We start from the raw sequence: 13,976 nt of genomic DNA, 5'->3' as shown, positions 1-13,976 counted from the left end.
TTACGTGGATATCCCACAACTGTTATAATATAATAATTTTTTACATGAAAATTGTTACAAAATTCAATAACAATTTGTAAAAATCAGACCACGGTGGAACAGGTAGCGATTAGGAAATAAAGTTGTGCGATTGTAATGTTTTCAAGAATCAATAATATCCAAGAATTCCGAAATCTGATACTATAATGTCCAAAAGTGGATTGATTCGACATGTAGAGTTACAAATAAACAGTTTGTTATTTAGCGTCGATTTTCTGTAACTTTTGTTTGATTGAGACGATGATAATGAGTGATTATTAGATAAGTTTGATGAAAAGAACCGAGATTTCGTTGGCGAAATCGAAAGTCGACCAATTAACTAGTTCTACCACCGTGCAGTGCTCATCATCACTAAATATAGTTCACCCTATCTCCACTATTAATTGATTGAATTGGTGTTCTAAGTCCACTTTATGCACAGTAAGGCAAATCGTGACTGGTCCTACAGTTTAAAGTGGGATCCGAACCACTATGTGCCTCCACCGGGTAGCAAAGCCGTCCACAGTATTAAAATGTGTGAATTTACTAAGATGGTAGTTCAGTAGAATGAAGAGAATGAATAAACGCTAATTGTTGTGTTCATATTTCTGTTAAATGAACAGGATAAATTGTAACTGGTGTCCAAAAATGAATGTTACCATTTCAAATGTAAATAACACCTTTATTAATCAATCTGTTGACAAGAAATTTGAATGACACATAGTATACAAACAGGAGATTCATTATTTAGGTGTTGAATATGATATCCCGTAGGTGGGCTCCATTATTCGCCAGACAGACACTTTGGATCTTTGGAGAACGGATAATCTCTCGATACTCTTGAGCTTAACTGGCCTCTTAGATCCTCTGATTTAACAGCACCAGACTTTTCCCTATGGGGTACCTCAAAGACCGGGTGTTTAGAAGCAAGCCCAGGACACTCCCAATCTCGAAAACAACATCCAGGAGGAGATTCAAGACACATAAATCACGGAACAAGCCAAGGAAAGGGCACGTGCCTGTCTGGCGAATAATGGAGACAACCTACGGGATATCATATTCCACACCTAAATAATGAATCTCCTGTTTGTATACTATGTGTCATTCAAATTTCTTGTCAACAGATTGATTAATAAAGATGTTATTTACATTTGAAATGGTAACATTTATTTTGGAACACCCTGTATATGCTGTATTTCAATCTCAATCACTAGTAATTTTGAAAACAAAAGAACCACACTCGGGGAAAGCTATATAAATTGGTATGAGACACATTTAACTTTTTTACTTATATATATTCAAGAAAATTTCCAGCATAACGGTAGCCATCTTAAACAAGAACCAAATAATACTAAAACAGTAAATAGTGTTGAGCACAACAAAGAAAACAACGCCAAGATTTATACAGAGCTTATTACCACAGTATCATTACTTATGTACAATATTTTTAGAGGTTGGTGAAAAAAGATGAATACGAATTGAACATTATCTGTTTGGTTTGAAATATTGTTGAAGTGATTCGGTAGCCTATGGAATAATGAACGTTATATGAGTGAGATTCTGGGAGTTGCAGTGTGGAAAGCTTCCTTGCTCCGTGTTCTATGTTCAGACACACTGAGGTAAAGTTCGAGGAGTGGGATGCTACATCTGAACTATCCATCAATGATCTTATATAGTAATGACATATGTCCAATGTATCTACGACATTCTGGGGTGCTTATGTGTACGTTTTCAAGCGGCTCCAGCCGGATTGCGCACACTTTTCCGGTTTTATCAGTGGTATCTGATTAGCCGTTGACAAGCTGTCACAATGTACAGGATTGCGCACAAAATATGAGGCAATGTTGACAGATGTAAAATGTTCTCAAGCAGTTCTCACTTATGTTGTGTTTGTTTGTGTGTGTATGTGGACTTGCACGTGTATTTGCTGGAAGGGTAGCATTAGATAGACATAGAGGATGAACCTGATTGGTGGACTAGAATGTAATGGTCGGTATATCTAACCTAACCTAAGTTTTGATTAAATTGGTATGAAAATTGCATATTGAAAACATCAATAGTGACTTACTGTATTATGTAAATTGGTATGAAAATTGTATCTTGACTTGCTACATTTACTGGTCAAATTATATTTTTTTTATTTAATCCTTAAGAGATTTACTATTTTATTTCTAATTTCTCTCTCTCTCCTTGTCTAAATAGAAAAACAGTTTTGCGCACAGACTTTAAAGCTATCAAAGTGGCAACGTTCGATCAAAATTTGTGCGCAAATAGGTCAGTGAGATTTGTTCAAAATTCTGGATCTAAAGTGTGCGCAGTTCGGTTGCGGCGTTTCAAGCAGATTTCTCTTCGGTAGGTGGTTTAGGATTGGTTCGAATAATGGAGAGGAAATTGATTAATTGATTTGCTTTATTTTACTTCGCATTTCTACCTCTATTGGCTAATCACGAAGATGAGGATGAGTGATGATATGATGAAATTGATGAAGGGACACACAAGAAACACCAATGTCCTGGCCGGGATTTGAACCCGGGATCCCTGGCTTCGTAGCGTGATGTGCTAAGCACTCCGGCACGGAGGCCGGCAACGGAGAGGAAATCTGAAAACACTGTAGATCTTGGAGGTATGAAAATGAACAGTCATGAAAAACTAGCGACATTTTAAACTCTGTATGTTTTGAACAGTGCGATAAATTATGCGTTATTGCACAAATATGATAAACTCTGTAACATTTCTATTAAATAAAGTACCTGCAACTACGCATTTGTAATGAGCAAAACAGGGCATGGGGTACCTTTTTAATAAAGAACAGATATCCAGTTAACATCAAAGCAGAAGGTTTGAAGTTAATTCGCGGAGTTTTTCTCTTTCGTTTGGGAGCGACCGTATCTCTGGCTCTCTGAAAAGCGATTTGCCCTTTAGCATTCGGTTCCTGTTTATTTGCTCTTCCCAGAGGAAGTTTCTGGAGCCCTGGATGTTATCTTCTTCCTCCTGGAGCCCCTTCTCTTCCCTCAGGATTGTTCAACCGACGGAAACTCCAAGTTACAGTTTCAATTCTGAATCTCGGTTCCAAAGTTCAATCTTCAGAAAAGTTTTGGGTAGTGAAAGAACCGCATCAGATGTAAAGCTTGGAAGTCACACAGAGAGAGAAAGAGAGAGAGAGAGAGAGAGAAAGAGAGAGAGAGAGAGAAAGAGAGAGAGAGAGAGAGAGAGAGAGAGAGACCTGAACAAAAATTCAAGGCACGTGTAACTTAGTTTTAAGCTCCTTTTTTGTTTAGAAAAACGTGCATGCTTCAATATGAGAAAGGTTAAGTATGCAGCTACGAGCTGAATCGGCCATGATTTTAAGTTATATATCCATATATTGTTGTCATGGTTACTTGCTCATGTTTATGTATGCGTTATGAAGTTTAAACATAGAAAATGAAATAACCCAAGTTATGCATGCAATATTTGTTATGCACTCATGTAATTGTTATGTAGTCCAAACGTACAGTCTTTCAGACTCGAGAGCAGCTCCTTTTTGGAACAGCACTGTAAAGCCAGGAACCATAAAGACTTTTGTAATGCTAGAGAAAAAGGTCTAAATATGGGCCCCCCTTTTTATGTTGTCATTTTCGGAGGGAAAAAAATAATATTTCAACCACCTGCCTTTAAAATGCATATCTATGAAGTATATACTTAAATGTAATAGCATGCCAAAGTATAGAAGGCCTCCATTTTTCTTAAAAAAAGCAATTTCCAAAAAATGGTAAAATGATGTATTTCAAAATTGTGGTCTAAATATGGGCTACTAGTGGCAATATCATAAAAAGCAATTAAAATTTAAAAAACAGTCATTTATCGCTAAAACATTATAAAATTCATATTTATAAATAATCTGTTGTTTTGAAAATCACGCGGAATGGGAAAAATCGAAATTAAGAAAAACATCCACATATTTGTTGAAAATGTGATCAACATTAGACCTCATGTCATAGCCCATATTTAGACCATCACGCTATTTTTGTTCTTCAATTTCTTTTCGCTCTCTGTGATACATATTTTACAAACAAATCATGGCATTATAAAAGCCCACATTTGTTTTAAGTACCGCTAATATCATAACCTGTACAAAGCAGATGAGAATTCAGAAAACGCTGAATTAAAACATACCTGCAAAAAGTTTTCGGAGGTCGCAATTCTATAACAGCGTCCAAGGTCGAAACTAATCACCACTTTCTCTTTCGAATTGGCGCGGCAACCTTTGCCCTTGACAGATAACCAGTTCCAATAGCCTCTGCCAGGCTGCAGCACCCGGGAGCGCTGATGACTCCAAAACCCATATTTAAACCTACGCCCATATTTAGACCTCCTGTAATATTTTCTTTGATTATTTCCTTTTATTTCATGTATGCAATTCTAAAAGTGTAAAGGAAAGTGCTCCCCTATACTTTACACCACGCCCATGAAGGCGTATAGGGGGTGTGGAGTGAGGGCTCCACACTTACTTAATCACGGCCGAAGCTGGGGGTGATGTGATCAGCACCGCACCCCTGGCCGCCTTTACCCCTAGAGTTTCCTCCAGGTACCCACTTTATACAACGCTGGGTAGGCGCCGGAGCTGCTTGAACAGGTGGAAAAAAATCACGGTTCTCCCCCGCCAGGGTTCGAACCTGGGTCTCTCGCATGGTGGTCAGACGCCTAATACAAGTACAAGTGCTAGACGTGTATATCAATAAGTCATTCAATTTTGAGAAATATGCGAGAGAACAGTGTCTTTAAAAATCTGTTAGTGTGGTGAGGACGTGAGATGGATGCATAAACAATCTTCAGAAAATAATGATTTTGTGCTGAAACATGTAAGAAAATGAAAGTTCAAAATGTAATATAATTAGTATGTAGTTTTTATATTACTAAATTACGAATGAAAATTAGTTTTTTACGTCTGCGTACTGGTTTTCTGATTTTCTCCCAATCCATCGCTTCTCAAAAAGTGGGCGTGGTTTGTCCCGGTCCATCGCTCCTGATAACGAAAGTATTTTTTTTCGGGTCAGATGTTCCCGATCCATCGCTTCCGAAAATAAGGAAATGAACGCTCACAGAATGTATATAAAAATCTGTGCCACACGCACAAACAAAACAAGCAAACGTTGTTACATACATAAATATGTAAAAAGTAAATAAGCAACTGAGCATTTCATAAATTAATAATAAGCAAATAATAAGTAGGGATGTGCCGAAGCCGATTACAGATGTATGAAAATCGGCAGAAATCGACACATCGGCATCGGTATAAATCCGATATTTAAACCGGTACAGATTATACTAGGGTTTTACCTTCTAATAAGTTTTACATTCTAGTTTCGTAAGATTTATTGAAAATTTGGTTATGATTCGTCATTATTGTAGAGTTTTTGTAATAAAGTTATTGCAAACTCATTCAGAGGATCAACCTAACTATAAATCGGAAATAAATCAGTACATTGCTGAACCAGGATCTGCTGTTGTATTGGAAATTCAAAAATGAGCATTCAAACCTGAAGCAAGTGCTGAGAAAATACTTGGGCATACCTGCTGCATCAGTATTCAGTGATTGAGTGTTCAGTGTTGCTGAACAGATTTGCGATAAAAGAAGAAGTAGGTTACTTCCTGAAGTGCTTCTGAAGTTGAATCTGGCAGAACAGGAATTCATTTTAAATTTCAAAGAACTGCTTGTGTACTAATGTTAGATATTCTGTATCTTGAGAATCCATGTTCTTCTTAAAGGTTCACATAACATTTTGTAGATGCAAATGTACATTCACATCTCTTGAGAATATATATGTATATACATATGATATGCAATAGAAATGTACATAGCAAATTAATTTTTGTCATGCAGAAAATAACATCCCATTTCTGTTTAATAATCTTATGTATCGGAATCGGTTAAATATCGGCATCGGTATCGGTTCCAAAAATTATCGGAGAGTACATCGGCATCGGTAAATTTTCAGCTTCGTCACATCCCTAATAATAAGCAAATAAATAAATAAATGAACAGTAGGTACACAATAAATGTAAAAATGTTTTTGCTATCAGCAAAGTAATCTCGACCCTACTGTACGATGACGTGGAATACGCCTAGAAGTTTGCAATGGACGAGATTGGTATAGTTGTATAACCTAACCTAACGTAACCTGAATACAACTGATGCTCTGGGGCGATGGGTCGGGAACACCTGATCCTGAAAAATCACTTTCGTTATCAGGAGCGCTGGATCAGGACAAACCACGCCCACTTTTCGAGAAGCGATGGATCGGCAAGCGATGGAACGGGAAGACACCGGTTTTCTACGCGAAGTAAATTTCTAATAAATTACACGTAATTTACATAAAATACGTAAGAAGTAAATTACCTTGCAACCCTGGTCGTGGATCATGTGGAGGATTCAGACATGTCAACGTACAGTCACCATCAATAAAAATGGGACACCTGGATCCTGATATACTTGCTTCACTGCAAGGCATCATGGGTGTTGCCTAACTGTAAGGGTCTGGTAGAAGTTGCCATTGAAAATTTCTATTAAAATACACTTATCACGGTAGAGTAAAACAACACACACAACACCTTGCAGGGAAGCGAGAATTTTAGGATCTAGTTGTCCAATTTTTATTGATGGTGAGTGTACACATTAAATTTCACTAGAGCTTCTTTTTAAGGTTTTCTAATTGATATACTCAAATGTAGAAACTTCTATTCTACAAAAATTCAGTGATTTACTAATTGAAGCATTGCATTCTATCAGTTCAGTGGCTTACATACAGGCTGTCCGGGCTAGATGTATACAAAAATAACTGCTTATAATGCGAAACCTGCTCTTTGTATTGTCTCGTAGTGAGGCTCAGTCGATTGACCATCGATCCAAGATTTCAGTAGTCCACTTGGACAATCAATTGTGATGCTGAGTCACGCATGCGCAGAAACTGCCTGGCCACCGAGATCCCCAGATTTGACACCATTAGACGTTTTTGCATGGGGCTTCATTAAAGTTGTTCTGCACAATGCAAAGTTCACGATTTTGTTGATTTGACACAGCATATCGTTGCTCTAATAACGCCTCAAATGCTGGTCAATACTTGGCACGAGCTTCATTATTCGTTTCGATATGTGTCCAGCTACAAATTGTGCTAACATTGAGGTGTACCAACGTACATAAAAACCTTCTGAATTACTTTGTACGTAACCAGGACAAGAAAGTTACTTTACAGATGCTAAAATATATGTGTGTATTTTTGTATACCTCTAACCCGGACACCCTGTATTTACAAAGAAAATAAGCATCCTCTGCGGTACAATGCATCCCAGCACTGGAAGTGTATGTGGAAAGGGAGGGGGTTTAGTTTGCTATCTGTCTCTCTGTCTTGAAAGCACGACGTATTCAATAAGAAGATATTCAATGGGAGCCATAGGGGACGAATGGGTGTGCATTCATCGCCATGGAAACACGAATCATCAGAGGAGACAGCCTTTTCTTCCGTGGCGTCATCTGTGTGCAGGTTCAAGCTCACATGCGCAAAGAGTGTCATCTTAATTTTCGATAATCATCATTTCTTTTCAAGGCTTATTATCTTTTTTAATGCCTCTATTGTTTGTGTCTCTTACAATGGCCACCCTTGTTATAGTGAGGTGATTCTAAAGGCACGATGACGTCATCCTGGCACACAAGAGTATTTGATTTCTGTAGAATGTATGTCTTATTTCAAAGCAAGTTATATAACCTTTCACATGCCCAGACTTGACAAGGAGGGCAAAGTACTTTCTGGCCCTAAAAATTCCGCAAAGAGGTACCACCCGCTTCATTTTCACATTTATTTGAAATGGATAAAGAGTTTTTCCTCCCTAACGTCTCTATTCGTTCAGTACGAGGAGGCATCAAAAAGTTTTGCCTGTTGAGGTATAATTTGTTTAATAATGGAAAGATCGAAACAACATACATATAGTTTGCCTGTAGCATCCTCTACTCAGAGTTACCCTTCCACACAGTTGCCATCACGTTCGATGCATTTGTGCCAGCGTTTTATCCAGCCCTCAAAACCAGTTTGGAAAAAATCCACAGAACACTCCCTGCCTCGCCGTTCCAAAGCTGTTTAACCCCTATAGGTCCTCGAATCTCATGCCACGAAGCACAGTCTTAGCTCAGACTTAAGTACTGAATTTCAAAGTGGGAGAAATCGAAAGTGTGGACATGACAAGGAGTGGCAGGCCATCAACGTCGTTGACCGACGACAACCGCCACAGGGATTATGAGCTCATTCGAGAGGATAGACGCGTCACCATCCAGGAAATTTCTGATGCAATGTACGTGCCCCATGGGTGAGCACATGCAGTGATTGAGAGTTTGGGATACCATAAAGTCTGAGCTAAGTGTGTGCTTCGTGGCATGAGATTCCATGACCTACAGGAGGTTAAAACAGCTCTAAACGGTGGGGCAGGGAGTGTTCTGTGGAATTTTTCCAACCTGGTTTCGAGGGCTGGATAAAATGCTGGCACAAATGCATCGAACGTGATGGCAACTGCGTGGAAGGGTAACTCTGAGTAGAGGACACTACAGGCAAACTATACCATTATTAAACAAATTATACCTCAACAGGCAAAACTTTTTGATACCCCCTCGTAGATTCCCTCAAGGAGGTTGCAGTTCCAGAGTTACAGAAGGTTCATTAAGTGAATACCACAGAAGAGGCTCCCGATGGCGTAGTGGTAACGTCGTAGCCTTGTAATCATGGAGGTGGAGGCACATAGCAGTGGTTCGGATCCCACTTTAAACTGTAGGTCCAGTCCCGATTAGCCTTTCTGTGCATAAAACGGACTTAAAAGAAAAACATCAAACAAACAAATACCACAGAAGGCAGATTATTTTGTCTCACGGAATGAACTTCAGAAAGGATATTTGTTTCAGAGAACTTAAGTGTTACTATTGCGTAGTATCTGAATATTTTACAATTCACACGAGAGAGAGAGAGAGAGAGAGAGAGATGGTTGTCCAGTCAGGAGACCTGGGTTCGATTTCAGATGCAATTTCCACAGAAATGTCCCTTCAAGGAACGGCTCTGGGATTCAACTAGCCTCGAGCAGGTGTGTTTCTCTGGGTGAGCCCCGAGGGGTAAACGAGGCCGGTGCATGGTGCTGATCACATCACTTCCATAAATAGCCGAGATTGTAAATGTGTAGAACCCTACCTCTACATCCCCATGTCCCTATATTGCATGTGGAAATTTGCAATGGGTGCTTTACTCTACACACACACACACATACATATTGCAAGAAATGAATAATGAAGTTGTTGACGTACCTTCCCTTGTAGTCCTCCGGGTAAGGAACTAAGTAGCCATCTGGTGAGGGCCTAGGTGAGGTGCCCACCCAGAAGAATGCGTCTGAAATAGAAACAAACATTATAATTTATCGCTCGCGCGGTGTTGAGCACACATGCATGACAGTGAATTATTATTATTATTTATTATTATTAAAGTAGGGTTACAATTAAGCTTACATTTTTTTTACATTGATTCCGAACTACAAAAACAGCTTTTTGCCCTACATGAATTAATATACAGTTATGCTATTTGTTTATAAGTATACATAAAATGGAATATTATAAATTTATATAATTGAAAAACATAAGAAATAGACTAAAATAAACATTTTTTGCAGCTACGTTTTATGAAGGAGGAAATGAGGTAGAATAGGCACAGTGTCAGTATTCATAGATTAAGTCCTAATCTGTTGTTTAAAATTGGCCAAATTTCTCTCTTTTCTGCAATTTACAGGCAGTTGATTCCACGCTTTACTTGCCAGTGATGACAGGGATTTTGATTCGTATCTTGCCTTGTTACATTTTGGTACTATACTACGTAAAATACGAAGTTAAACATAACCTATTTAACAGCACAGTTCATTGAAAGAAGAGAAGAAATAAAAAAAATCAAGCGTACTGTGTCAGTTATGTAACGTTCCTTTGGTGAATAAGGGTAGTTACATAGGGTATGTAGCTGAAATCCTTAAAAGTAAAAGTAAAGTAAAGTATTCCCCTGTGCATAGCACCACGCCATGAAGGCGTATAGGGGGTGTGGGGGTAACGCCCCACACTTTCTTGATCCGGTCGTGAGTGGGGGTGATGTGATCAGCATCACGCCCCTGACCGCCTTTACCCCCCAGGGTTTCCCCCAAGTACCCATGTTATTCGACGCTGGGTAGGCGCCGGGGCCGCTTCCACCGTTAGAAAAGTTCCCGGATTTGAACCGGCCGGGGATCGAACCCGGGACCTTGAGCATGGTAGTCAGACGCGTTACCGACTGAGCCACCGCGGTCACTTGCCTTGTTACATTTTGGTACTATACGACGTAAAATACGAAGTTAAACATAACCTATTTAACAGCACAGTTCATTGAAAGAAGAGAAGAAATAAAAAAAATCAAGCGTACTGTGTCAGTTATGTAACGTTCCTTTGGTGAATAAGGGTAGTTACATAGGGTATGTAGCTGAAATCCTTAAACACTTGAAAATATAAAACGTTCTATCATATTCCTTATAGTTTATTGACCGAGTTCATACATAGGTAGAGTATTTCTAAGTTCCTATCCTAAACTAGCTAAGTCCTAATATCTATGCTGGAGACTATCCAAGAATTAGACTAAGTAATATAAAGTTATGTCCATTTACCTTACTCAGAGGTATTGGCTGGTGCAGTCTGGCGTCAAGAAGCAATTTCCCTGGACTGGTATGCTGTTCCATATTTGGGAAATCACAAGATCACGGTTTTCCTTGTTTCAGAGAACCTTGAAGTTGTGTACTAATAGTTCACCCTTTTATGTGTTAGCCACTCCTTATTCCAAGCTTAGCCTTTGGCCAATGAACTGGACTTATCCTCTATCCATGCTGCTGATTCGCCAAGAGACAGGGACTGTATGCTTTAGTGTGGCACGCTGATATGCGCATAATAAAGTAGACTTTCAGTATTGTTAAGACTAGCACCAAGTCAAATACCATGAGTTCAAATATGTTATGAAAGATAAAAATGTATTTATATTAATTTGGTTTGTTGTAAGGAATGGTTGAAAATCCATCCGTGGGTTACTGAGCTTCAGCTCCCCCCTCCCTCCTATGAATGTCCTCCAAAAAAAACATCATGGTTATCATCAGTAGTTAACTTAAAATTTATATTACTCGTTATGCACATACACACACACACATACAGTCAAATTATATGGAGCCAATCCCTTTACCATAACTACGTGCAAACTGAATACCTGTCTCTGGGGCTGACGGGGCGCTCAGCATATATAAGGACAAAACAGGGCAACACACAGCCCTATACAGAGGATTACACTGACTGTAGGTCCAGACATCAGGGCATCGTTTGCCTGCAACAATGAGGTTGACATTTGGGTACCTACACTCAAATGTCACCCCTTACACACCCTATTAACATTGATAAATTTTATATCAAGTTCTAATAAAATTTGATGATTTTAACTGAACCGCCCTTTATATAGTAAACATCCTCCACTATTCTCCTAAAATGCATATAATAAGAAGCAAACAATTACCTGGACCCGTTCCATCGTAGCTGAACCCTTTTATGAAAATCGTGTCTTCGTCCACTGCATACACTGTTCCTTCGATGCCATGTGCGTATTCTTGTAGCCTTCCTATTAATTTTCCGTAGTAATTTTTTGCTGGGTGTCCTGTAATGAGAAATAGTACACTTCTATGATAATTGTTTCATTATTTGCTCTAAGGTTATTTTAGACGCAAGTATTTCATTCAACAGATTTGACTGGCGATCATAGGCGGGGTTTCATCCGTCCATTTGGGGGGAGTAACTGGGGATAACATTTATCATGCTTTTATCCATTACGAAAAACATCACAGGAATTCTGCTCGGGAAATATGTGGTCCCACATCATCACATCCAAAAGAAAGGGAATTGTAATGATGTAGATTTGATTTAGTTTATTTTTTGTTATTGAGCGTCTCTTTTCTGCTACATTTTGCTAATCGCGACGATGAGAATGAGTGATACGATGAAATTGAAAATCCCCTACAAATCGTACCTACCTTCTGCTATATCCTGCATCAAAACATAATTTGAACCCTATCCTTAAGTGTTACTGTCACGCACAAGAGTAATACATGAAATTGATAATTCTCAGATGTAAAGTTTCATGATGAATTTCCTAATATTTTGTGCAGTTTCTCTGTCGTTAATTATTTTGTGCATATGTCGTTTGCGTTTGGGGGGATAATGGTTAGTTCTGGGGGGCTTAGCTCCCCCTAGTTCCTATCTAACTACGCCCATGCTGGCGATAGAAAATGTCTCGAAAACATAAGTAACAATTTAATTTAATGGAAAATTTTCAGTACTAAAACCAGTTTTTCATTTTAAAAAAAGTAGCACCTCGTCTGGTACAGTGTAAGATCATACGTGTGTAACTACACAAGAAATGAACTAAATCATAAACTTGTGAAACAATGAAAGGAAGTCAAAGATGTGTTCATATTTTTATCATATAAGAGACTATACTATGTACATGCAATTACAATTAATTGTACAGTCATCGGAAAAAAAGATAACATCGATCTTGACCCTGCAAGGAGTCGTGTGTGTTGCCTAACTCTACAGTAGTGTCAAAAGTTGTCATTGAAAATTTGCTATCAAAATCCACTTCTTGCAGAAGCTAGGCAACACACATAGCGCCTTGAAGGGAAGCAAGTATTTCAGGATCTAGGTGTCCCATTTTTATTGCCGGTGAGTGTTCAAGAAATACCATCAGTTTCTGTAATAAATATCGTCCGCTTCCAGTGGTACGAATAGTACCAAAGCGTTTTGTTTTAGAAATTGCTACGTTCGAAGTTAAGTTACTCAGTACTTTCACCGAGTTAACTGCTATGGACTTTTAAACAAATTTGGAATTATTTTACATAAAAGTAATACAGGGTTTGTTCAAAAATAACTCGACAACGGAGAGGAAAAGTAAAAATTACTTTAGAATTCGCTCCTTTGTAGTTTTAAGTGTTTGTCACACCCTTCCCTCCCAACTCCTATTAACTGAAGCCATCACGCAAGTTGATCGGAAGATGCTGTAGGAAATATAAGCAGTATTTGACTATAATTTTGACGTATGTAGTGTTGCATGTAGCGAGAACTTGCTATTGTAAGTAACTTCAATGACATGGAAGCTTTCATTTGATACATATTTTCATTTACGTAATTGTAAAATTACATTACAATAAACGTTTATATTATCGACATTAGAATAACCCTGAAATAACAGCTACAGGCACAAATATAATTATTACAATTAAATATCAGTGGGAAAAATGAGTGGCAGCGAGGGAATAGCGTACCCCTTCTATGTTCTATGTTTCTTCTTCTTCATCGGAAAATTGCAGTGAGGTAATGATTAGAAAAGTTTGGAGTTTCTTCGGATAATAAATCTTTTCCAGCAAGGCCTCATCTCCAGGAAGCTATCAACTCGCAGCAAGCCACGGCACCTAGCGACCTGTTGAGTGAGACGAGTCAATGCAAAATGGATAATAAACCTTTTCCTGCTCCCACAAAAATAGGCAATAATTAGGCTGGAGATTTCAATGAACTCACCGATCTCTAACTACGCACTGGTAATGATTAACAACTAACCACCCGTACGAGTTTTTTCGTGGGCTACAGTACGCATATATAGTGGTATCGGTAATTCTTGTGCCAAGAATAGACGTCCTTACTCCATCCCTCTTCCTGCCGAAACCACAGCGCGTGCCACCGTTGACAGTCGAAAGCGTTACCACGTCTTTTCTCTCTTATCTGTCAGCAGTTAGCCTCTTAGTAGGGTCACTGCATCGCCCAGCGGCATGTGTATGAGAGATAGATGAAGACACGAAGGTTAAAAAAGAAAGGAATTTGACTCAATTTTTCGCGACCCTCCAATAAACTTCAA

At 38.7% G+C, this 13,976-nt stretch overlaps 1 protein-coding gene across 3 annotated transcripts in view; it reads right to left on the bottom strand.

Moving 5' to 3' along the window:
* LOC145991068 (protein Skeletor, isoforms B/C) overlaps positions 1–13,976 on the bottom strand; it is a 306,612-nt gene that overhangs the window by 158,341 nt on the left and 134,295 nt on the right. For all 3 annotated transcript variants that reach the window (XM_083126786.1, XM_083126787.1, XM_083126788.1), the window contains 2 exons: positions 11,589–11,726; positions 9,335–9,416 (listed from right to left, as the gene is read on the bottom strand). In XM_083126786.1, coding sequence (XP_082982912.1) covers positions 9,335–9,416; positions 11,589–11,726 — 220 coding nt within the window. The remainder of the gene's footprint in view (positions 1–9,334; positions 9,417–11,588; positions 11,727–13,976) is intronic.

This window comes from Lepisma saccharinum, chromosome 8, assembly GCF_977018435.1.
Source record: "Lepisma saccharinum chromosome 8, izLepSacc3.1, whole genome shotgun sequence".
Lineage (NCBI taxonomy): Eukaryota > Metazoa > Arthropoda > Insecta > Zygentoma > Lepismatidae > Lepisma > Lepisma saccharinum.
The sequence above is the reverse complement of the archived record's forward strand: the minus strand, read 5'-3'. Positions and strand labels throughout refer to the sequence as shown.